At 37.3% G+C, this 26,883-nt stretch overlaps 1 protein-coding gene across 2 annotated transcripts; it reads right to left on the bottom strand.

Moving 5' to 3' along the window:
- Positions 1 to 2,056: 2,056 nt before the first annotated feature.
- avpr2ab (arginine vasopressin receptor 2a, duplicate b) lies at positions 2,057 to 25,269 on the bottom strand. Of its 2 annotated transcripts, none has more exons than XM_084099142.1 (6): positions 24,932 to 25,269; positions 12,989 to 13,372; positions 11,827 to 12,072; positions 11,596 to 11,742; positions 8,150 to 8,774; positions 2,057 to 5,495 (listed from the first exon to the last, which is right to left on the bottom strand). In XM_084099142.1, exons 2-6 carry the CDS (start codon positions 13,367 to 13,369, stop codon positions 5,293 to 5,295), a joined length of 1,602 nt encoding a protein of 533 aa, XP_083955268.1. In that variant the 5' UTR covers positions 13,370 to 13,372; positions 24,932 to 25,269; the 3' UTR covers positions 2,057 to 5,292. The 2 variants fall into 2 exon arrangements, with proteins under 2 accessions (XP_083955268.1, XP_083955267.1); XM_084099141.1 differs by lacking the exon at positions 24,932 to 25,269 and adding an exon at positions 21,311 to 21,451.
- Positions 25,270 to 26,883: the final 1,614 nt, after the last annotated feature.

The raw sequence follows: 26,883 nt of genomic DNA, 5'->3' as shown, positions 1-26,883 counted from the left end.
GAGGCTGACACGAGTGCCAGACTCGACTGTCTACAGTCAATTCTCATAAAATTATAGCTGTGCAATTAATCTCAAATAATGTTTGTAATGTATTTGCACTTCTCATTTGCATCATTATAACAAGTTTAATTCACAAAGCAAGTCCACTCAGTATTTTATAAGCATAAATAAATGGATGGTACCATTAAGGAGTAAATTATTCTCGATTTACTGCGAATAGAGTATTTCTACTATGATATAACTGAAAACATTTTCCATTTGTATATCAACCAGTGCAACAAAATAAAGAAAAACATTGCCATTGCTTTGGTGCGATTAATTAAATAACCTCAACATATGTGACATGTTAAACAATTCAAGTGAGTTATGCATACATTTCCTTACAGTACATCAAGACTGATGTTTAACAAAAGTGTGTTTTTGAGGCCTATGAATGTGAGACTTTTGTTATACAAGTTTATATATATATATATACAAGTTACCTTATGAAGATGAAGCAATTAAAAAGGAAATAAATAAAGAACAACAAAGTAAAGTAATATAAAAAATAATTTATTACATTGTCAATCATATTTAGGTACTGCATATCTTATGTATCAAATATGTGATTTATATTCATCATTATGCATTGAGGATATTAAAAAGGTCACTAGCTGTTAGTTTTCTCAGAATTGTTTCAATATGATTACTACTAATATCTAATGGTTAGTAGTTTACAGTTAATCAAGGTCATCATTGATATACTGTTAGACAATATCATGGAGAGCACAGTACATTTGTGCCAATCAAAATTGATTGTTCAATTATATGATTTGTAACCAATTCCTTTGTTAAATGAGGAAATATTAATGCATTTCCGATCTTAATCCTTTTGTCATCAAGCATGAAATGTGAAAGGCCAAAATATTTGGAAAAAACAACAACTATTTTTCTCAAGCTATGAGAGTAAGGCTTTCCCAAAGAGTGAGTTTTAGACTTTCCAAATCAATTCTAAAATGCTTGAAAAGTGTGTTTCTAATAAATACTTGCAGGGGTGAGATTGGCACTCAAAAGTGTGAGACTGAACTACCACTACCACAATTCTACAGAATTCCTAATTGCACTAACCAAGTACCTCAAGAATCTGTGCGTTACAAACATACATGTACATATGTATATAATACTTTTCTTTATAATAAGGCGCTTAAGTTACAGTGTAGTACATTTTTTCTTAATCTTTTTACACTTCTTTATTATAATGTTAATATTTTCTGTACAAATAAGTTACTCTGAAGCATGTGAATGGTCCCGATTCCAAATGAGACAAAATAGTACTTTTAACACAAAATCAAACAAAGAGCAGAGGTAGAGAGCTAAAAGAGTGACAAACTTGTGGATGAAACTGAAATTGGTGTGATTAGTTTTTACATATGTACATAATGTAGAAATTTCAACTGTAGCAGTTGCTCTCGAAATGTTGCTACCTACAATACTTATACCTATATTGCTGTTCATTTACCATTACCCTGTTTCTTCTGTAAAAAAAAAAAAAAAAAAAATGTTTTTGTGTCTAGCGGTGGTCAAATGTAGATTTCTGCCTGCTGTAAACCCTTCCACTGCAGCAATTCTAATCATTTAGCTAGTACTCAAATACTGTAGACCAATTCAATTCACAGTGTCTTTCTTTAGATTTGACAAATCATTCAGAAAATCACTAAGCTGTCACTGTGTTTGATTCCCATGTCATAGGCTGATATTTTCGTAACATTCTTGCTGGTGGTGAATATGTTCCCCTAAACTTCTGACAATCTAATTCGCAGCATCTTGCCGCTGGTCTTTGGCAGCTATCTCGAGTATATCCAGATAACGCTTTGTCCATTCTGTATGTGTTGTTCACATGCATTTTCCACACTTACTTTGTACTGTGAATTTTGATATAATCCTGTGATGATAATCTATGAAAACACTCGGTTGAGGCATGAAAGAAAGATGGAGAACAATGGAGGACCTCCGATCATTCGCTTCCTAACACCCCCCCCCCAACCCCCCCAACCCCCCCAACCCCTATTCCTCTCGATTCATCACTCCAGTCTGTTTTTGTGTGACTGAATGGACAGCTGTCTGTAAAATGCTCTAGGCATGTGATGTGGTTTTGTCTTTCAAACTGATGCAAGTTGTTATTAATGGATCAGTATCTGCTGTTCATATTGTGTAACCACCATGTACCTGAATCTAAAGGACATGTGTGGACATTACCCCAGTCCTGTATCAAACGGCGCACTTCATGCACAGTTCTGGAGTTGGCGTGTGCAGGGGCGGATTAAGGTGGTCAGGGGCCCCTAGGCTGCTCTTTGTGTGAGGCCCCCCTTAAAAATGTATTTAGTGCCATACATGGTCCACACGCAACTACGGTGAACTGGCATACACGCTTTGAGAGAGCCAACACTACAGTGTTTCCTTTACATTCCTTCAAGTGGTGGCCAATTCACATCTACCCAATCACCTGCTTGTTTTTTTGTTTTGTTTTTTTATTATGGGCCAATTAGGGTCTTTTTTTGTTCGCGGAGCGGTTATGGGTGGGCCTGACGGGCCTAGGCCCACCCACTTTTCAACAGGCCCACCCAAAACTTTTCTTCAAAAAAAAAACAAAAAAACTTTTAATATATTCTAATTTTGTCAAGAATTATAAAAAAATCGTCAATAAGCTCATAATTTGTGCTAAAATAGTCTAAATGTTTAGTTTTAAGAACAATTTTAAAAAGCTGGCTATGTCTATTTTGATGTTTCTGCGCAAGTTCAGCAGACAGGTTTGGGTTTGTTCCGATCAGAGCTCGTGAGCGGAGAGCGCATTTCTGAATATTCCGCTCCGCTTGCTCATTCCGCAGGGTCGCTCGCTCAACCCAGAAGAATGGCCTGCTGGTTCGAAAATATGTGGAATAAGGGCTGCCTCCGACTAAATTTTTTCTAGTCGACTAGTAGTTGTTCATTTAAGCCATTCGTGGACAAATCTCCCCTTTATATTAATTTAATTACTTAGGCTATATACCCTAAGAGCGTTTACATATAGCCGCATTCAAGAGCACGAACCAAGCGTGCCGCACAAGCCCTGAAAAGTGAAGCCAAAACGTCTCGATCGCCCCCCGGTGACTGGTCCTAGTATAGGTCATAAGCCCCGCCTCCCCGTGTTATTCAACGGGACGTGAGACCAACTAAACAATTTAATTACACTTCAAATATCTTTTTTCCAAAGGTGGTTTCTTTCATTTGCTGTTGTTTTTATCACGCTGATGTAAGTTCAAGTGTCTGTTTCAAAAATAAGTTTGGTTTTTAGTTAGTTACGTGATGCGGTGGTGTAAAGTCATGATTGACAGCTGTGATTGACAGGTTCTCGAGCGAAGTAGTCACTGAAGCACCAACGGACATTTTTTTCGGGATCTTCGGAGGACTGAGGAGATTGTATTTACTTTATTTTAACAAGCCTCTTGTCGTACTGCAATCAATTTTTAAAAAAGTGCAGAATCCACTCTCCCTGAGTGCATTCTGCGAGAGTGAGGGCGGAGCGTTGATTTCGCGGCTTTACTTCCTGCTCACTACTGCGCAAGTCTGGTCCCGAGATCGCTACTGCGCAGACTCAAGTTCCAATATGTCAGCGCCATATCGGGACACTGGCGGCTTCAGTTCTCATCAATGGAAGAGAGCGAAGGGGCGTCGTCCATCTTTTTTTACAGTCTATGGCACGAACGCACGCATAAAGCTTGCCACAAAGAACCGGTAAAAGTAATGATTATGAATGTGTCTAAAAAGCAAGGAGACATTTAATTATTTATTAATATACTGGTGTTTTCTGTGTCGCTGCAAAGATGAAGTTGACGATGCGGATTCGCCATGAACGCCAGAGAGAAATGCACATTTCAGATGACATATTCAGAGAATAGCCTATTTCTTTTGGTTTTGAATATTTTTGTTTGAAAGTAGACATTTCAAGCTATATAATAGATAGCCTATATTTCTCAAATCTGTGAGGCACAAGCTGAGTTTCGGCGCCCTCCAGTTCACGTGCAATGCAAGTGATCGTGTTGGCGCCTTATTACATTGTCTGCTATATATTTGCTTCTTATTTAGTAAATACAGGCAATTGGTTGATAAAACATTGATCAAAATTAAGATGCAATTTATACAAAACGAAAATCTTTTAAAAAGAGACTTTCTACAAAACAAGACTCAATGAAGTTGTCAAAATCATGTTTTACCCACTCCATGTCTCCAGACAATGCGCATCTCATGATGTATAATATCATCATGAAAGTGAACATGCTCACTGCATGCTCACTTTCATAATCAACATTGATTAAATTAAAAAATATAATGACGTCACATATTTTCTAACCCAGCCCTCGGCCCTGTTGCAACAGTCGTTGTTTAGGTAGGCTACCTTAAAGATGAAGAGAGCTGAGATCCACATCACCTAGCACATCTTCGTCTCTGCCACCCCAGGATACTAGCGCGGCTAGCGCAGCTAGCGTGACCAGCGCCGTTTCTAGGAGGGCACCAGCGCCTCTGCCTCTCAGCGCCTCTGCCTCGCGAGTGGATGATAGCCCTGAAGACGCCTAGTAATGGTATACCTTTAGTGGTAGTATACCTTTAGTTAAGTTATACCTATGAGTCTTCGTAGGGCGCTAAGAGACAGCGTTATCGGGAAACGCAGCCCAGGTATGATGCGTATGATACGTAATGGAGATTCCAAAGCGCTCTTCTTTGGTCAGAACCACGGAGAGCGATCGCGGATAGGTCCGTCCTATGCACCGAAACTTTTTACAATGCAACAAAATATTTAAAGAGCATCAAGCTATTAAAATCTATATTATGTATACGCACAGATAATATAACAGTATAGGCCTATTAGTCAGTAATTTTTATTAGGTTAAACAGTGATTGGATAAGGTTTTTAATTTAAGGCCCACCCACAATTGGTCTGGCCCATCCAAAACTGGAATCCTGGCGCCGTGCCTTTGCGCTTAAGTAAATAAAAAATAAAAAATAAAAATTTGTCTGGCCAATCCGAGGCCCCTGCACACGTGGGGCCCCTAGGCTGCAGCCTAGGCAAGCCTGTGCATTAATCCGCGCCAGGGCGTGTGCCTTGTGAAATTCATAAGATCGTAGGGTGAAAGGCTGTTCACGAGCCCAAATGTATCTGACATTTTGTCACCGAAATGAGGGCAAAGAGTAGCATTTGGGAAAGGGTCTAGCCCATCACATCAGTGGTGTGTTTGCCATGTGCTGGTGTGTGTGCGTGTAGTAGAGTCAGGCCAGAGGTCAGTATATGGAGTCCTTGGTGTTGGTTGACGTGTGAGTTGTGGTTGAGTCGTCCGGCAGGGAACCTCGACGTGGGGATCCGGTTTGGCAGCGCAGCAGTGCGAGCAGCTCACGGGACACACTGCTGGAGAAGGCTGTGTAGATCCACGGGTTAGTGCAGGAGTTTAGACTGGCTAGCAGCATCAGGATAGTGAAAGCAGCCCCTGTATGAGAGATATCAGAGCCATTTGTGTGTATTAGTCTACTGCATTGACAATATAGCAATATCGTTGTGATAATAATCTGTGCAAGTCCATGAGATCATCTACCAGGTGAAAATCTTAAAATCGCTTAGAATAATAGCTTTAAAGACTGTAACACAAATGCAAATAATAATCCCTTATTCATATATGGGATTATGATTTTGCAGTAGTGACATTAACTGTAATTATTTGGACAGAAGCTGTAGTTTTTGTAAGGAAAAAGGCCATAAATTAATTACAAACTAACACAGTGAATTTGCATATAAGACATATATAATACACTACCATTGAAAAGTTGTTGGTAAGTTTTTTAAGAAGACGTTCACCATGGCTGCATTTATTTGATCAAAACTACAGTAAAAACACTAATATTGTGAGATATTATTATAATGAAAGTGTTATTTATTCTTGTGATGTCAAAGCTGAATTTTCAGCATCATTACTCCATTCTTCAGTGTCACATGATCCTTCGGAAATCATTGTAATATGCAGATTTGCTGCTCAAGAAACATTTCTTAATATTATCGATGTTGAAAACAGTTGTGCCGCTTAATCTTTTTTTCAGGATTCTTTGATGAATAGAAAATTCTAAATTTCTATTTGAAATGGAAATATTTTGTAACATTAATGTCTTTACTGTCATTTGTATAAGCTGTAATTGTGCTGATTTTCATAGTGATTTTGTTACCAGGTGGCTGGTCAAACTGTGCAGAAAGTCCAGTTTAATACAGAGGTGTAAACACCAATGAGATTACCCAACACTCAGGCGAGTGAGCAGGTGTTTTTCTGTTTATGTGTTAAAGGGAAAGAAAGCAGGGGGCAATTAAAAAAGAAGAGGAAAATAAAAAGGGACTCATTGAAACCATGATTGATTATTTCTGCTTCTGGAGATCTCTCCTCCCACAGACTTTAGTTCCAGCCAAGCTCTAACACACCTGCCTGCAATTTCCCAGTAAACTTGAAGACCCTGATGAACTGATTCATGTGCTTTTGATTGTACTTGGAACGAAACTCTGCTGGAAGGTAGATTTCCAAGAACAGGCACCTCTGTTTTTGAGAGATTCCTGGAGAATGTGTTGATTGTTTGGTTATTTAACACCACCCTGCTGATGGCAAAGCTGAATTTTAAGCATCATTACTCCAGTCTTGTGTCACATGAACCTTCAGAAATCATTTGAATATGATGATTTGCTGCTCAAGAAACATTGTCTTATTATCAATGTTGAAAACAGTTGTGCTGTTTAATATTTTTGTGGGAGCTGTAATTTTTTCCTTGATCATAGAAATTTCAAAAGAACATTTAAAATGTTTAAAATTTATCAAAAGTGACAGTAAATGGATACTTGCTGAATGAACGTATTGAAAAAAAAAAAAAAAAATTGCAAAACAAATTGAACTAACCCCAAACATTTGAACAGTAGTGTATTTTTCAAATCAGCCATAAAATCTTACAACAATGGTATACTAAATTTGACTTCTTTAGCTAAAATCACCCCCCAATTTTAACTTAAAAATGTTTGGTCTAATTAACAAAGTTAACTAATTCACCTGCACGAAAAATGTCACGAAAAATTTATTGGAACTTTTAACTAAACGGCAGGACTTTCAGACTTACACGATATTGATCTTTGCGATTTCTCCCATTAATTTTTGACGAGTAGACTGTCTTTTCTAGCTTATATCGTCTCCGATTTGATGAAACGTGTTGCATGATTGTGAAACAATCAAAATATTGCCTATTACGTTATGAACCCTTTTAAAAATACAGCACAGTGTTTATGGCATCCAAGAACCCTATAGTGTGCAATAGTCAGGTTCCCGAAGAAAAAACTCGATTCATTTTCTCCATAAGGAAATAGATTTTTAACGATGGCTTATAAACTTTTAAAGACAGACCTACTGTGAGCCACGAGGTTGTTAATCCATGGTATTTGCCTCTGCTGAAGCCGTCAGGCCGCATGATTTCATCTTATTTTTTAAATAATCGTGTTTAACAGTGGAATTCCTGGTGAAAAACTACATCACCCATGATTCTGAACAGAAAATTACACCAATCAGAGAGTCAAAAAAGTAACACGCTCCAAAATAGCTCTGCCCACTCCCATGAGGCACTGCAAATTATGTAATCGAGGCGATCTCTCTATGCTCTCAAAATACTGAAATGTTTGTGTGTATATATATATATATACATATTTTGCAATAGAATTATTGTTTTTATACATATAATCAACATTTGTAAATGAGTAGTCTTATATTTCTCCATTGTTTTTAATTAGATTATGCTGTTCGTAATCCTTCATGGGATTGTAGTTCTTTCCCTCAATAAAACCATTAGGTACTACAGTCTTGTACCTTTGTGTTTTTGTCTGATTTTCAAAAACTTTTTCTGCAAACCAAAGTTTCAGTGTTGTGATTCACCTTGTAGCTGATTGGTTGGTTCATGGCTTATAACTCTTTAATGAAGACTATTTTAAAATCTTTATGGGAGAAATGGAAAAAATAACTTTCTTCCAGAACCAGCAGATGAAAAATGGGGCGATATGTTGCAATATGTTGTGTGACTATACAGGACATGTACATACATGTATGTATATCTACAGTAGTTAAAGTCTGACCTTGGTCTGGTGGGTTGGGGTCCCAGGCTGCCCATAACTGAACAATAAAGAAGGGAGACCAGCAGATGGTGTAGACCAGCACAATGACAAGAGTCATCCTAACTGTCTTAGACATGGCCTTGGTCACACCTGGGAGAGGTGGCGGGTGCGAATACTCTGTCGGAATGGGAAAAGCATCTGGAAGCACATCTGGCCACAGTTCAGAAGCTCCAGAGCTGTTTGGATGTCCAGCCAATGCACAAACGCTATTGGCTGATAATGACTGAGAATGGGAGGGGTCTGAGAGATGGTTGGGGGTGTTTTTCTGGTGAGTTGTGATGGAAGGGAAGGAGCTGTCTGAAGAGGGGCGGGGCCCAAAGCAGGGCTCACAGATAGAGCTCCTGCAGGGTAAAGTCTGAGAGTAGTCTTCCTCTCTGGCACGATGTGAGGGGCTGCAGTGAGCTTGACTGAAACTGCTGTCAGTGTGGTGAGTGTGTCTGCTCTGTCTGTTTCTCTCTCTGCTCCTTCCCCTGCCCCCCTCCCGCTGAGCAAAGTGGAAGAAGACAGAGTTCCTCTTGAATTCCGCCGTCACCACCCGCTCTGACTTCAGGTAAATATTGTCATGGATTTCTCTGAAGATGCGAACCTGAGATGAAAAAGAGATATATCAATGTAAAAATAGTCCTACCATGGTACAGAGTTGTGTGCCATTAAGAATGCTTTTAACTTTTAAATTCCAGTGAAGTTCCTGGATTTAAATTGTAGTAAACATTTTATGGTGGTATATAGCTAAATAAAAATCTGTGGCTGTTTTGAAAGTATTAATTCAAATAAACATTCCTAATCTGAGTAAATCATGTTCTACACAGGAATAACACAGACAACACAGACTTTACAGAACATCCCACAGGGCTATTCAATTGGCGGCCCGCCAATCATCTCCATGCGGCCCGACGGCACCAACCTCCCTCCTCCTCTTTTCCTGGCGGTGCGGCTAATTCAGTTTGATACTCGCTCCGATTGACATGAGAAACGTTTTCCGTGCGAATATTGCAGCAGTTATTATATGTGTCCCGAATTTATGTCGACTGAACCAGCGATAGGATACCAATCATTCGTGAATGAATCATTCTTTTGGTTCGATTCTAAACGCGCTTGCATAGCGGTCTAAAATTATTCGGATTCATTCGGACCGCTCCGTCACTGAATCATCTGAAGCGGTTTCTCGTTCAGTAGGCCTACAGTATAACAACAAATAGCGCTGTTTTCAGTTGTTTCACTAGTTGTTTCAACACGGCCCAGCACGGAGTTGCGTTTACTCCCGGTCCCGAACACTATTAAACAGCGTTGCGACAACCAGTGGGAAGTGTTTCAGTTCGACAGAAACCTCTCTGTTACAAACCACAAATCACTCGATGATTTAATTAGTATTAAATCGGATGAAACAGCCTCAACATTCCCAACAAAGACTGATGAGGAAAGCAGGAGAAACACTGTGGCATGAACGAAATTAGAAGACTTTAAATCCCCTAATCACCCTTACAAACATTTACCATGAATTTACTGTAGTAATTTACCATGGTTGGGCAGAAATGTGCAATATTTATATTGAATACTATGTAGTAATACATAAATATAGTAAATATATATATATATATGTATTACTTACCTAATAAAACTAATGCAATATAAATCACTATATTTACTATTATAGCCTACTATATAATATTATAGTATATATATATATATACTATAATATTATATAGTAGGCTATAATAGTAAATATAGTGATTTATATTGCATTAGTTTTATTAGGTGGGTAGAGGAATATATAATTAATGCTTGTTATGAAATTATGTCAGTTTCTTTGTAAAGGTGCGTATAGTTTTTAACTTGTGTTTAGGCATTTTTTATACATTGGGAGTGAGTAGCCTGTGGTTAACAAGTCTCACTGTCAGAATATTTTCATTTAAGCATAACAATTATAAATAAAATAATTATTATTTCTCACCAACAGCTATAAGTTTGTATAAATAATGTATTTGTTCCAAGGAAAATAGTTGTACACAGCTGTAAATTATCAAGTTTTTTATTTATTATGGTTTTATATATTTGCATAGGCTACTGTTGGGTACCACATTTCCAAGTAAATACCATACTTTTTTAGGGTTACTTTAACTTATTTATTGAAACTGTTATGTTTCAATAAATAAGATAAACCCCCAAACCAACCCACCGGCCCACCTCAACTTTTCGATTTGATAATGCGGCCCTCGAATGAAACTAATTGAATAGCCCTGCCATAGGAGATTTCTGTGAACAGTGTTATTTTTGGTAAACCATGCTCATAAAGAAGTTGGAAATTTACATTGTCATGCAGTTTACACAGTTTCCATAAAACTATCCAAACACACAGCTCCTCCAAAGACTTACATTAGAGCTTGTTAGAGAAAATTATGCTTGGCAACAGTTGTTAACTCTTTGCCAGCCATTGCCAGAGTTTTTGATCATTTTCATTAAAATTTCATGGCCCCCAGAATATTTTGTTGTATGAATATCTGAACATGCAATATGTCGAAAGAAAGAACAGAGCCTTTGTTTTTAAATAAAAACCCCGTTTTATTCTAGCTTAATGTATTCTTTTTTTATCGACACTTGAATGTGGGTAAGTTTCATAAAAAAGCAACATTTTGAGCAAAAAGCTGAGAAAAACGTGTTTTTGTAAAAAAAAAAAAAAACTACATCCAGATCGGATTCAGAAGTAGGTTCCATCAACACCCCTAATGCTTGCACAGTCCTTTAGCTCGCCCTGGGTTGACATTTCATTCTGTAACATTAGGCAGTTTTGATTTATATGTTGCTTAATATTGATGACCGTGTTATTTTACATATGCATCTGCTTACATGTTATCGCTTGTTTCTGCTTCTTCTTCCCATGTGTTTTGATCAGGATATTCAGTACTCTTTCAGAAGATGCCAAATAGCGTCCCCTAGCGTATAGTCAATGGCAGGGAAGCGTTGTCTCATAAATGACAGAAATTTCCATCAATGGCGGGGAAGAGTTAAGTGAGGCTTAGCAAAAGAGTGAGTAGTCATTTACATTTACGCATTTGGCAGGCGATTTATCTAAAATATGTTGCATTGCATTCATTCATTCATACATTTAAATGTATACATTTTATCAATTCATGCATTCTAGGGATCAAACCCATGACCTTGACATTTCTAGTGCCTTGCACTTTGTTTTAAACTAAAGGAACACTACGTCAAAATTAGTCAAAAGAAAGCCAAAATTCCAACTGCTGAATTCTGAATCTCACCTATTAATTTCCATTAAACATGCTAAGTCTTTCTTATTCTATAAAGCATTGTTAGACAAGAGATGTCAAAGCCATACCATTTTAATAATTAAAAAAAAAGAGTAGGGAGTGAGAGATTGAGAGGGAAAGAGAATGAGCTGGAGATACCTGACAGACAGTGATGATTAAGGCTGGCAATACGAACACAGCCACAGTCATCCAGGTGACGTATGCTTTAAGACCCCATGGCTCAGCAAAGTGGCCCCAGCATTCAAACACCCCAGGGGACACCTCTGACCGTGAGAAGATAAACACCTATGTATGAGCGAGCAGAGAGTCATGAGCTTGAACAACATATTAAATAAATCAGTCAGGAATGATCTGAGATGTATTCCTCACCTGTGGTAAACTGAGCAAAAGGGCCAGGCCCCATGCAACCATGATAGGGGTGTTCCAGCGAGAGGGCGCGCCCCCGCGATACGCCTGCAGGGGGCAGCAGATGGCATAGTGCCGATCCACAGTCATGGCCACGATCATATAGGATGATGCGAACATCCCGACAATCTGCAAATATTTGACGGAGCGGCACAGAGTGTCAGGGCCATGGAAGTGCTCAGTGATGTCCCACACCAACTGTGGCAGCACCTGGGGACATAGTAAAAACATATAATTTATGATCATGAAACTCTAGATGGCACATCATTTACTACATGGCACAAGCTGATTGGCCTCTGCTGATTCTGCAGCCAGTGAGATTGCTTGCACAACATTTAAATAGTGTGGTTCAGTGTTCGCTGTAAGCAGGAGTTCCTCTGAACCCTCCACCTCCACCTGTCTAGAACTGCTAAGGGATTTATGTCTATTTATTCAGCAACGGCAGATCTTACATGCTCACTTGCTCTGAAACAGCATGTGTATGAGATCTTGTCCACCATGACCAAATACATTAACATTATCTTATCTATTAACATGCTAAAACTATTTCAAGAGTTGTCATGATTGAACTGCCATTATTTTACCATGACAAACATATTCTTTGCCACATTAGCAGTTAACATCTAGGGATGCACGATTTGGAAAAAAAGATAAATTGCAATTTTTCTGATAAAAAATGTGATTGAGATTTAAATTGAGTGTGTTTGTGTGTTGTTTTTAAGTTTCAGGTCTGCTGTGCTTGTTTTTAGGAATGCATAAATTCGCCAAAATGTTTGTCATTATATAAATATTATAATTCTCATTATTATTTTGATCACTATTACTTTTAAATAAAAATGTTAAACAAAATAAGAAATATTACTGTTGTAACATTTCTAAAGCACGCTGCACACTTATTAAATTACATTTCAGCCTTTGCACAAAAGCCATATCACAATTATTTTGATTAATATTAATCTACAACTTATAAAACTTCCCTGCTGACACTCATTACTCCCATGCCTGATACGTCAACTGCATTTTAATAAATGTAGTCTCACTATATGTTTCCACTGAGGTCAATGATTACTCATTACCCGCTCTTTTCTCCGTACTCATCATTTTAATAGTCTTAAGAGGCGGTTACCTGAAAGAAGGCCACTACCAGGTCAGCTACGCACAGATTGACCATGAAGAGGTGCATGGGAGCATGTTTCTTCCTACGCAGCAGCACCCACAGCACAAATCCATTACCCAGAGCAGTGAGAGCAAGCACCAGCCCCAGCACCCCAATCTCCGCCTGGGCCAAGGCTTGGTCCCGTACCCGTGGAGGGGCAACTGGCTGCATTGTGGGCCTCATGGTTGTCCATGTGACGTTCTCTGATGGAAACAGCCAGAGGAAAGACCCTGTGGCCCCATAACTGCTGCTGAGATTGAAGAGGGAGCTTGACAGGTCTGGTGGCCCCTCCATCTCCAGCACAGAGCGATTGGGCTGACCCAAATTCTCTTCCCAAGAGGCCATCCTCATGACCTACAACAAGGACAGATGTGAGAGGCAAAACTAAAACATTCTAATACTGATCCCTCGCTGGCCTAAATTGGTAAACAATCAGTTGTAAATCATTTTAATAGAATTAGGTCAAATGAATTTAATTTTGTTGGCTATTTCTGTAGCTCTTCTACGCGAGTAATGGAATGGTGTCGTCTAAATCAAATGAGAACATTAGGAGGATGTCTTCCATATCATCTCAAATTAAATTCTCAATCTCTACTTCTGTTTTTGGGGAGGTTTTAGAGAAAGCTCTTAAATCACGTTAAATCATTGTGTATTAACTAAAACAGAAAGAAACTTATGATATATACTCAAACTTTTGAGGGTAGTTTTGAGGTTTAGATAGATAGTTTTCTTTGTCCTCGAGTGGAAATTTGTTTCCACCATAGATGCGCACATAAGTTGTTATATTATCGACATATCATTATACATATCATATAGGTTTGTTTGAGAGATAAATGTATTAAATACAGAGTTGAATCATTGTCTTTCAATTCCGAACACTGCGATCTCTTCATAAAACATTAAAAAAAAACTCTGTTCTCTTTGTATCTGCCTCATTAAGATGCTGCGTGGTAATGATGACCAGCTGCTAAAACACATTAAAGCAAATTTATTTAGCAAATATCTGAAAGGCAACTCTGAGAATCTCTTGGTATTTATTCATCCTTTATCTCAAGACACAGGAAAACATATTTGCAGTGAGACTGAGAAAAAAACGAAAGAGATATGGGAACAATTATGGTTTTAATCTCTCTTTTGGATACACAGCGTATGACTGAGGCATGGATGGGAGGAGGGAGGGGAGGCAGGAGGACAGGCTTTCAGGGACTAAATAGAAGAATGCAGACTTTATAATTATTATGTGCTGACATACAGTGTATAACTGAAATGAAAAGTAAGTTTGCTTTTACTTACATTAATCTTCATTTTTGCCTAATTTACTGAATACGCTCATAAATATCATGCTTTTAAAGTATTTTAAAGCAATTTACCTTGGTTGGGGGTACACTCATTTATCACATATTCGACCCTTCTCATGAACATAAAAATTAGACATAAATTCACCCACACGTGAAATATTGAAAATATTAGTTTATCTCAAAAATATTCATTTACTTCGCATCTTCATACACAATTACCCCTAGCCTACATATTTGGCACACTGCCTGTTTTATTTAACAGACCAACTATCAAAATCTGTGTGGCAAAGCTGCGCGATGCACGAAAATTAACCATGGTTTTACTACAAATAAAACCCCAAAAACATGGTAAATATTTAAACCATGGAAACCACAAATTAACCATGGTTTTGCTGCACTAACCATAGTTTAATGGTATTTGTACTAACACTGGTTATACAAATGGTAATCAATCCGCCAAAAAAACATGGTTACTACACTTTTACTATAGCGAATGCATTTAGGCTACACTGATGTGAAGTGCAGACTAGTATCGATTCTAGTGTACACTTTGAAATAACACTGAACAATAAAGCCAGAGATGAAGAGCATTTTTATATTTATGGCCATCTATCACTGTCAGAAATTAATTTCCCATAAGGGAAATATTTGCCCTCAAATGGATTTCCAGGGGTTCCAATTAGAATTATATGACAATACCAATTAAATCAGTATCAACCCATCTTTCCAATGCAGAGTTTGCAAAGAAGCCAAACTGTTTAGGTATAGGTAAGGTGGGAGGAGTTGGATCTGGATCCGACTCCTCCCCCTGGATTTCATGTTCTGCAGCGCGATGAAGGCTGCCCCAATTTGAAGGCTCCTTCAAATGCGTATTTTGTTTTCCCGTGACATGACGGATACAATAGATGGATCCTTCACGGCCTTGCCTACCCCAGAATTCATTGTGCGCCAGTGAAATGCAAGAATTGGGTTTCAGCTTACTCAAATATATAATGATACAAATGTACAAAAAAAACACTTCAAAGTGGTTCAAATGTTGACATATAATATCTTACTGTACTATAGATGCAATTATATATAGTTTGTACTCTTTATTATATACAGAAATGGAACATATTTAGACAGTTTGTGAACCCTGTTTTGTTTTCAGACAGTTTAATATTATTTTCAAACAAATCCAGTAACGTTACAGTCACTCATCAACGGGAGCTGTGACAGTTGCACCTACATACCCAGCTACAAAATATTTCTATTTCAAATAAATGCTGTTATTTTAAACTTTCCATTCATCAAAGAATCCTGAAAACGTATCACTGTTTCCACAAAAATATTGAGCAGAACTGTTTTAAACATTGATAACAATAATAAATGTGTCTTGAGCAGCAAATCAGCATATTAGAATGATTTCTGAAGGATCGTGTGACACTGAAGACTGGAGTAATGCTGAAATGCTGAAAAATCAGCTTTGCCATCACAAGAATAAAGTACATTTTAAAATATATTCAAATAGAATGCAGGTAATTTAAATATAGTAAATTCGCAATTTTACTGGTTTTACTGTTTTTTTGATCAAATAAAAGCAGTCTTGGTGAGCATAAGAGACTTCTTTCAAAAACAGTAAAAACATCTTACTGACCTTAAACTTGAGAATGGTAGTGTAAATCATTTGAATACTACGTCATCGATTTTGTGTGGTCGCCCTTAGCATTTGTGTTCCCTGATTTTTTTCTTTCATTCTTCTGGTGTTTGTAAGCTCATGTGTGCTGTTTTGTCTTCCATATGTGTATTCCTGTCGCTTTGATTGATTTATGTGTGGAATGGAACCAGAAAGCTCTCGAATGCAGTTTGTTTTAAAATTAGCTCTTGATTCAAGCCCATGTCTCTGCGACCTGCAATATTTCATTCACTTCATTCATTCATTCTCACTCACTCCTCCTGCTCTCACTCTCCATCTGGAGTGGCGCTTTTCATCTTGTGTTTACATAATCAATTCACAACAGAAATAGCCTCCTCAGAGCTGGAGTCGTAATGAAATTAATGTAGGTCTTCCTTTGACGTCGCCTGCTGAAAACCCGTCAGTTGCTTGGTGTCAGTTTTGTCATCCGTTCGCACTCCTGCATGTCCTGACTACTTTCCATTATCTACTTTGATACCTCCTGGGAAATTACAGAAAGAGCCTCCTCATGTGCTCTGGGTCTTTAAATGTTTCTGATGCTGAGACTGGCTATTCATCAGGAGGCTGAAAGCAGCTCTGTGATTTGCCCCTGCTGGGCATGTGTATATGATCCGCAAGTCTGCCCGTTGGATAAATCCCCAAAATGACATCTCTTTCATATCTCAATTGTTTCTCCTATAGAGCAGAGAGATTACAGGGAGAGCAAATGGAGTCTCCATCTCAGATTTTGCAGGAGACTCATTTGCTCTCTGTAATTTTTAGCAGAAACAACTGAGATATGAAAGAGATCTCATTTTGGTTCCAACAGAAATATCACATAGGGTTTTAAAAGAGATCGCAACAATATTGCACAGTGTGGTCAGATTTGTCTAGTGTAAGAGATTTATTTTTTTTTAACACTGACTGCACAATTTCCGTATTTTTACCTGAAATATATTTGTACATTTTTCCTTCTGGAATGTTATTGTTATGAAATGTGAACAGTATTTTATACTACAGTCTCCTTTTTTTTACATTAGCCTACCTACTCATTGTGATATTTCCAATCCTGGGATTGAGGACTAAATTATGTGTGCTTTGCTATCTGCATGGATTTTATAGCTCTAAACTCTTAGGCTACGTCTACATTAATCCGGATGGATTTGAAAACTGAGTTTCAAAACGCTCTCCGTTCACAGTAGCATTTTCAAGCGTTTTCCAAAAGTTTCTCATCCACACTGAAACGTAGGAAAACGCTAAATTCGCCTTACAGCGCATGTGTAAACCCTCATAAAAGCTCACTGAGATGATACAGACAGAACAAGACATAGGCTAATCAAGTTATCACGCAATTCTTCTGGCGGGATCATTTTATTTAGCAAAATACTCCAGGTCACACTCACTCGCACTCACCATTATATGTTTGGTCTAAAACGCAGCTGCTCTCATGTTTTGCCGCAGGACAGCAAATGCGAGTGAATTTTTTGTCAAAGTAACATATTTTAGCAACAGTGTAAAAGTGAATAGCTAACACATAATAGGCACAATACCCGTATAAACATATTTAATGGTACAATATGCTTCACATGACTTAACGTGTCATTGTTTTCACATACCTCCGGTTTCACAGTCCACACTACAATGCGAAAATGCCGTTTTCAAATTTATCCACTTCAAAAAGCTTTGTTTTCATTAATAAAAACTCTTAAAGGCCAAAACATGTGTTTTCAAATAAAAAGTATTAGTGTGGACAAGGCCTTATTGTATGTGGACAAGGCCTTACTGTATGTGGACAAGGCCTTATTGTATGTCAACAAATGTCTCGTGTTTTTATTTCTCCTAAAGATTTTATAAGACACATCACAAGTCTCCTGAGCTAAGAAAGAGCAACTTCTGAGCAATTAAATCTGAGCAAAACCACACCAAACAGAGACATGTCCTCTGTCTCTTCAACCTTCATCTGCTGGTTATCAGGCGGACACTAAAAATATTTCCAGTTTCCCGTGGTGCTCTGCTTGGAGGTCAAGGGGGTAGATTGAAAAAGAAGAGATGAGAGTGGAGGATGTGAAAGCCAACTGTGGAGAGCAGCAGTGCACTCATCCATCTCTCACTCCTTTGCTCCTCTCTCAGTTCGTATCATCTCTCTGTCACCTCTGCTGTTCACAGTATCTGATTTTTACGTAAATATCGTTCTTTCAGCAGATCAAGCTGTCCTTGATAGCTTCTATTCCAGGTCAAAAGCAACTGCGCTGTAACAGTTTTAGCAAAGCTCAACCTGGCTCTTCACTTCATCGAAAGCTGAGCTTCAGATGTGCAATACCTTTCAGATGCTGAAGGATGCTCATGGATAAATAGTCATTTTAAAAGTGATGGTGTTCTGTGCCATGGTCATATGAGAGAAGGAAAGGACGTTCATGGCACAGCAGTGGGGTGCACTGGGACTTGAGCACATGACCCTTTAACAGCACTTTCTAAAGGTGCCTTTTGGCATCACATAAATAAATAGAGGTGAAAAATAAGAGAGAAAATACTAGAAGGCACGGACAGAGATAGAAGAGAGAGAGAGAATACAAAAATACGTCCTGCAAATTTAAAAATTGTAAAATTAATTTAAAAATTAGGGAGCAAGATGATAAGAAACCATATGTATATGATCCAGATGTTTATGTGACAAATATAAATAAATGTTTAAGTTTAAATTAAGTATTAATATAAATGCTACTTACAGTATACTGTATCGGGGCAGGGCCAGATTCACTGGTTAAACTGCTAGTAAACTATAAATAAATTGCATTTTGTTGCACACAAAATAAATATATACATATGGAAAATTTTATAATTATATATATATATATATATCATAGATTTTTATCCATTTTTTAAAACTATCTAATATATTTATGTTGTCCAAAATACATTTGAACAACAACAAAAAATGACCCAAAATAATAGATTTGGAAGTAGCTACATGTTATTACATATTTTGGCATTTGAAAGTCTACACAAAATCTATTTTAAATTTGAAACATATATTTTCTTAAGCCACACTGTTTAAGATGTGTATTTGAAATACATTTTACCCAGAATTTTATTATTATTATTATTATTGCCATATGGGTATACATGCATATAATCATTCTTCATTATATGTGTAGTATATGCAGTTTCAGAAATGTAGTTCAAAATCGGAAAAACTATGATTTTAAAATGGGGAATTGAGATGGGTCAGCGTTTCTTGGTGTCCTCAGGTTTTGTGGTCAGCGATATCTAGTGGGTTGCACTACTTTTTCTAGCGTCGACTTATATGGTCCGTTATTTCAAGGTACCTTATGTCACTGGTCAAAACTGGTCAAATACAAATCCTGACTGAAAAAATAGCAATGACAACATAGCTAAGGAATGATAAGGAGCTATACTCATCTCATAAAAACAATTAATAAGGTAAATTTACATCTTAATTGTGGAGTTAATTTGTAACATTGGCAGTCTGTTTTGTTTATTAGTTCAGTTTAGTCTTCCTCTGCCCCTGCTTGTTTGTTTGTTTCTATGGTTACATATTGATTAGTTAGATCTGTTCAGGTGTGTCTCGTCTTATCTTGTAAGCTCTCCGGTTTGTTTGTGTATTTAAGCCCCGCGTCTTCAGTCTTTGTCAGTTCTTAACGTTGTACTATGTTGGTTGTGCTGTTCCTGAGTCTGTATTTGTGATGTTTTGAGTTTATTTAATAAAAGACTGCTGCACATGGATCCTGCTTCCTCATCTGCTTCAACCAACGTGACATAATTATTGTACAGCTTGTGTGAAATGAGAAAATAGTGTCTCATAAATGCTAAAGAAAATACTACATTTGATAATATTCATGCTGAAAATAGAAAACAGGTTCAGAAGGTCCATCATGATGATTTCTTTTGATGATCCTTCTGCCAGTGAGTGTGTGTGGACCGATCTCACACTGAGCAGTGATGAAGTGCAGATAAGGAATTTATCAATGTACGTCAGCACATCAGATCAGCGTGTTATGTGGCTACACTGGAATCTGTGTGCGTGCGTATCTGGTGGACAAGGCGAAAAAGACGTGTAAGGAAAGTAATCCCTAATTTATGAACACCCCTCCAGGAATGCTTCACAGCAGGAGAAGCTACTGTATAGTGCAGCATCGCTATCTGGAAAGGAAAAGCAGGATAGACAGAGGAGAATAGAGGGAATGAAGGAAAAGTGGCAATTAACCGCAGTGGATCTTTTTTCAATATAAGTAATTGTCTGAATCACAAAAAGACCATATTAAAATTTGTATTTTTTTCTTTAAATTTTAAAGTTTAAGGGTTTTGAAAAATGAAAAACAAAGAAAAATATTAATATATTAAGTAAGTAATATTTAGTAATATTTCAGATTCTACACTTTTTTTTTTTTAAGGTCAGAAATCTAATTATTGTGACATTAATTATGTGACTTTTTGTACAGACCGTCAGATGTTCTTGTTTCCAATGAAGTTCAAGATGTTCTTTGGATCAAATCATGCTTGAAAACATGATAATCAGGTTTTACACAAACTCATGATAATTATCAATTACATTTTTCCTTCAAATTCGCAATGTTGATAGTTGAATTTAATTCGAAAATAATGCATTTTCACTGTTTAAAAAGGTATACAACTTTTGAATGCAACTGCACACATCTAACTTTGACCCAAAAAGGTCATTCTACATAGTCCTGGCTGTTTCCAAGAAAAAACACTTGCAAGTATATCTCGATCCTTCTTTATTATTATTTTGCGTCTTTGTCAATCACAGGAAAACAGCCACACCACAGGAAGGATGACTGAGTGATCCACCTATTTTCATCTGTTCGCTCTTTTGTTTATCTAACCCATTTCTGCTGTCTGTTTGTCCTTTCATGTTTCAGGTCTGTTCTGTGCTCGGGTCAGAATCCCAGACTCCTGCCCAAGAACACACCCGCATTCCTCCAACACTGAGAGACATTTTACTAGAGTAGAGTATAGTATAGTATAGTATAGTATAGTATAGTATAGTGAGGTATAGTTGTGGCAAACATTTTTTGCAAATATTCTTCATTTTACAGTTTTTCAGGTACATTAAAAAATTTAAATGTGATGTATTAATGGTGTGTGTGTGCGTGTGTGTGTGAGAGAACGAGGACATGGAGATCTTGGAAACAGGTTCATGCTCTACTGGCTGGTCTACATGTACTCATTAACTCGTTACATATATCCCTGTTTAAACAGATCACAGTGTAGCAGTCTTTACAAACACACTGAAACCTTGGAAACAATGAAAATAACACAATCGAAACTACAAAAACAATACGAGCAAACAATCCATACCTTTTTATCCTTCTTTATTGTGCATAGTCCGGGCCATACACAAGGGAACCAATAAGTGAATACATCATCAGACATCGATGGACTTTGAAACCTCTCAGGTTCACAGAGTGTTTACGTTTGTTTACTTATAACTCTATATTCTTTCCATGATTTCAAAGTTCTTAGTGAGGCACATTAACATTTAGGCATGAATCCAGCCTATGTTAGTGCAACTCTGGTAAACACCGCTGAAATTTGGAACAGCTGTGAGGCACTTGCAACCTAACTTGACCTAGTATTTGTTTTCTCTCAGTCCAAAAATCCATAAAGCTTTGTAAGGTTTCAACAAAAGCAGGTCACACATGTTGACTCAAGACAACTGAGATCCCAGTTTTGCAGAGTTAACAGGTTCCATTGCATAGCTACTTTTGTTTTCTAAATCCTGAACAATTAAGCATGCAACGCACTGAAGATTTTAATTAATTACTGCATTTAGTTTTTGTTCTATGGATTAATGCATGGAATGTTAAAGGAGCTATATGTAAGAATTTTATTTTGTGTATTAATAGCTTTTTTATTGACAATATGTGAACAGCTTATAACAAAATTTAAAAAACAAGACCTTTCCCGACTTTCTAGGTTGTCTTTGAAAGCCTGTAGACTGATTTTTATGTAAAGGACTCTGGAAATTTTGCCGGGAAAATCAAAAGGATGTGATATTTGCACGCACTCCCGAGAGCCTCTCTTCCGTTCAATCACACTTGAAACGAATGCTAATGTTCAGGATAATGCCGAATGAGCTATTCTGTTTAATGACCTCACATTTTTGTATTCTACACTCAACTGGCCACTTTATGTACACTTTCGGTACACCTTGCTAGTACCAGGTTGGGTCCCCTTACCAGCAGAACCTTAATTCTTCATGGCACAGATTCAACAAGGTGCTGGAGACATTCCTCAGAGATTTTGGTCAATATTGACATGATAGCATCATGCAATTTCTGCACATCCATGATGTGAATCTCCCGTTCCCCCACATCCCAAAGATGCTTGGATTGAGATCTGGTGACTGTGGAGGCCGTTTGAGTATAGAGAACTCAGTGTCATGTTCAAGAAACCAGTTTGAGTTGATTTGAGCTTTGTGACATGCTGGAAGTAGCCATCAGAAGATGATACACTGTGGTCATAAAGGGATGGACATGGTCAGCAACAATAGGCTGTGGTGTTTAAATGATGCTCAGTTGGTAGTACTAAGGCCACGTTCAAAGTCACTTAAATCCCTTTCTTCCCCATTCTGATGCTCAGCATCAACAGCATCATGCTCATTCTTGAACTTCAGCAGATCGTCTTGACCATGTCTACTGTACAAGCCTAAATGTTTTCTGTCATGTGATTGGCTGATTAGATATTTGCATTAACAAGCAGCTGAACAGGTGTACCTAAAGTGTCCGGTGAGTGTATAGCCCTTTTAAATGAAAATATTTGTAAACCTACATAATTTATAGCCTAATATGAAATTCTCATAAGATAAACCAAAGTTCTAGCCTAGAAATCTAGACGCACCCTAGCGGCAGCAAATGTAATTTGCAGCCAGGGTCGTCTAGCAACTCTCTGTTGGCTTGCGAGGTGGAAAAACCAAACTCTAGTCAGGCCAATCACATCGTGTACAGAGTCGGTGGGCGGGCTTAACATAATGACGGCAGAGTTCCGCGTGAATTCCCTGCTACTTGAAAACAGAGAAGATGGGTTTTTCTAATTGGCTTTGGCCGCGACTCTGGAAGATTTGGAGTTAAGCTTTTCTTTGAGAAAAGAACAAAGAACGGCACTGAAGGCATTCTTAAATAAGGAAGATGTGTTTGGAGTTTTGCCGACCGGATACGGCAAAAGTTTAATCTATCAACTAACTCCGCTGGTGGGAAAACGCTCTGGTTGGTTGTAGCGCTATCCAATTGCGTGCAGAGGGAATTTGAAAGACAACCGTTTATCCCGCCCCTCGGATTGAGCCGTGCCAATGGTGTGTTCCCAGACCCAACATCTTGATGTGGGTCTGGCTTGTCAGGCTACCAAAGTTCCACTTCACAAAATCATTTAGAAGGCAATCAATCACAAATGTAATCACCCTACATTATCACTATGACCAAATGTACAGCAAATCATCAGGCGTTCATGGATAAAGCTTTTCATGAAAGGCTGTAAAGCATTTTAGAGTCCTAATTAAGAGGAAAATGAAAAGCATCAAGTGTAATTAGTGCCGCTCTGTAACACACGGGCCTCCATGTGTATATAAGAGTGATGGATGTATAGCGACCTTTCCAGCTGACCTCAGCCATATAATTCCACCATTCAGAATGTGTGTTTACCTCAAAATGAGATGAAGCGAATTAATTTTATGAATACTTTGTATGAACTGTATAAAGTACTGTTCACACTGTGTTCCACAAGTTAATTATTTCAGCATTGTACTGCAGATGACTCTGAACTGACAACTGAACTGTGATTTAACCTAACTCTAGTTGGCTGCTGCGCCCATGCATACGCTTTAACTTTACCTGTGACAAAACAGAAACTATTCTGTCCATATTCTACACAGTAAAAAAAATCCCGTAAGATGTATTGTCAAAAACTGGGAGCTCTGTCTTTGCCAGAAATTCATAAATAATGATGGCAGTTTTTCAGGCATATTTTACTTTTTAAACATATATTTCATTAACTAACATATATTTAATATATCACTTGAACTATTTAAACTTTACATGATGAATCATAACATCAGCTCATGAAGTTCAAGTTCTCTATGAGCATTTACTAGCTTAATATGTAAAGAGAATGCTCAATACTCAAACACAAAAAGCATGACATTAAAATAATAGGCCTACATCAAATATTAACTAAGCAACATAAAATGTTACATAGGCTACCTACCTATAAGTAAAATATTATTAAATGTGACGTGTCATACAGAGAATTATGGGAACATCCTTTTACTGTTATCATATGACTCACTTTTTACTTGCTTTTATCAATATTTTAGGGATTGCTTTGACAAAAAATATATTGTAATCATAGATTTTAAGGTAACTCATATTTTATAACCGAACATTTTTAAAGTAATTTAAGGTGTAACTTAGTTATCCAATGCAGTTTTTACTCTATTTTACATTCTTTTCCTGTTAAAATTACTGACATTTTAAATTTTTTAAAGTCATAAAGTCAAAAGTATACTCGAACTCCACGTGATTTTATTTAACACATTATTTAATGTCCCTTTATCTTTTTTTAATCTCAAGCCTATAAAGTAAGAAAATACATAGGTCTATGACAATAGTTAACTTTTTGGGGTTAACAAAATAAAAATGCACCTTATTGGCCCTCAGATAACCTTCAGATAATTTGAAAAAGACAGAATATAGTTTTAATACAGGCTATCATTTGCAATTTTCGTTTGTATTATTTTTTGCCATTAGGAACAGCAGGAACGCTATTTATTCCAATGGTCAAACACTCAACACATAATCCTAACCAAATATATTCAACATTAAAATCATGTTTGACATCTGAAGAGAGCACGTGAGTGACATAGTTTAGTGGTGCGCGCGAACAGAAAGCGCTATATGTGACCGCTGATTGATTAGCAGCACTTACCTTCAGTCAGCTCCTTTTCTTCACTGTACGTACTTCACTTTGCGATATAATCCACAGTTTTCTTCACGAACTAAGCCACATATTGCTCTGTCCATGCCACGTCCACGCCTTCTGTCTTGACACTGAATCTCTTTTAGATATCCACCGTTTACCATTGTGACTTTGCTTAGGGATTATGTAAAATAATTTAAGTTAAATTTGCTCCTGTCCGTCCAGCTGTCAGACAGAAAAGCAAAGTGCGACTATAGCCTATTTCTTTCTCATGCTCTGTCAGTTTCAGTTAGCCTATGTCTCAGTATATACTCTGATCTAGTGAGCGCACTAAACGTATTTTGCCTGGTCTACTTGTGTTCCTCCAACTGTCTCCCTCTCTCCATGAACTCCTCCCCTCATTAGCCTTCATCCACACTCCAGCTGCTTTAATCATATACAGATCAGTGTCATCTAGAATATGGGGAAATTATACAGTATATATACTCTCAATAAAATCATGGCAACAGATTACAAGCAACATTATTAATTAAAAACACATCTATGTATAGAATTATGTATCAATCATATAAGCTTCTTAAAATGAATAATTCAAAATGAATCACTGTAAATAGATCATTACTTTCTGAATGGAAGTGTTACACTTTCCTATTTACATTAAGTAAATCAAATAATAATTATAAAATATTCATTTATGTGTGTAATAAACTTATAATTTCAAGTAGAGGAACAAACTCATCCTGACATATCAAGACAATAATGTGACAAAATCAACAACAACAGTGTAAATACACTTGCAAACTGTCAAATATTAATTATTCATGCCCCAGTGCATACTGGGATAAGGCTGAATGGGTAATGCCTACATTTAAAACGGCTTGTTTGCATTTTGTTGGATTCACTCAGTAATTCCTCATTTTTGTTCAAAAAGGATCATTATGCCTTATGAATAGATTTTTCTTCCAGACATTTAAATGGCTTTAAATGAACCCATAGTCAAAATGAATTTTAACACAATTCTGTTAGTGTTCACTTTCATGAAGTATACAGAAGCACAGAATATATATAAAAATAAAAATAAATCTGTTAATATTCTTATATGGATTAGCTCAAATAAATTTGCCCTCACTGATATCAAAGAAGAAGTAAAGAAGGTGTTTCTTATCAGTGATTTTACAGTATATTCAAAAATATGTGTGAAATGCAAAACTGGTAATATTGCAGCTGACTTAAAAAGTTCAAGAACAGTTTTTTTTTGTGTAGTCGAGGCTGTTTGATTGTCTCGAACTGGTTTGGACATGGAGTTATGTCACTGAAGTAATCGCAAGTGAAACACTCAAGTTGTCTAATGCACATCGGTCTCATTGTAATCACAAGTCCTTTGTGTATCCTGTTTCTTGGAACGGTAAAATCTATTGCAAAATCACAGGAGTGAATGATGACTCTGAAACTCGACTCTCTTCATCCATCTTGATAATCTATGTGTGTGCAAACAGCACAGAACAAGAAATCCCATGTTTTTCTTTTCCCTCCAGGAGGACGAAATTAGACCTGACAGGCTCATTATACAATGAAATTAATCACATTAAAGGACTGATTAAAACATGGAAGAGATTACACACTTACACTGAATACATAAACATGAATGTGCTCAGCCTCCGAGCGTTTCTAACACCTGCTCCTCTGAAAGGGATTAAATGTAAGTTTGAGCAAATTACCATCTCTCTTTTCCCTGCAAGTTAAATGAGCAGAACTCCATCCTCAGCAGTCTCAGTGCTTGAGTCAGCCAAAAAATAAAGAGTGACATAAATCCCTTCCCCCCTTTTCAAGCTCTCCCTCAGTCCTGCCTAATAATTTTTCCTGATGACAGAACAATGTATAGATAGATTAAATGGAAGGATTGATAGAGAAGAAGTAAGAGTGGGACTGATTTGAATGTTTAAAAAGTAATTAACTGCATG

This window comes from Abramis brama (genome assembly GCF_963993115.1).
Source record: "Abramis brama genome assembly, chromosome: 22".
Classification (NCBI taxonomy): Eukaryota; Metazoa; Chordata; class Actinopteri; order Cypriniformes; family Leuciscidae; genus Abramis; species Abramis brama.
Note: the sequence above shows the minus strand (reverse complement) of the source record. Positions and strands in the feature narration are given on the sequence as shown.

Excerpts from the sequence above, each read along its gene's own strand:
- avpr2ab (XM_084099141.1), bottom strand. The coding sequence starts at position 21,385 with ATGTCTGATGATGTATTCACTTATTGGTTCCCTTGTGTATGGCCCGGA. Across the intron at positions 12,073-12,988 it reads TGGTAGTGGCCTTCTTTCAG|GTGCTGCCACAGTTGGTGTG; the intron begins GTAACCGCCTCT and ends CTATGTCCCCAG. Across the intron at positions 5,496-8,149 it reads CCCCAACCCACCAGACCAAG|GGGCTGCTTTCACTATCCTG; the intron begins GTCAGACTTTAA and ends TCTCTCATACAG.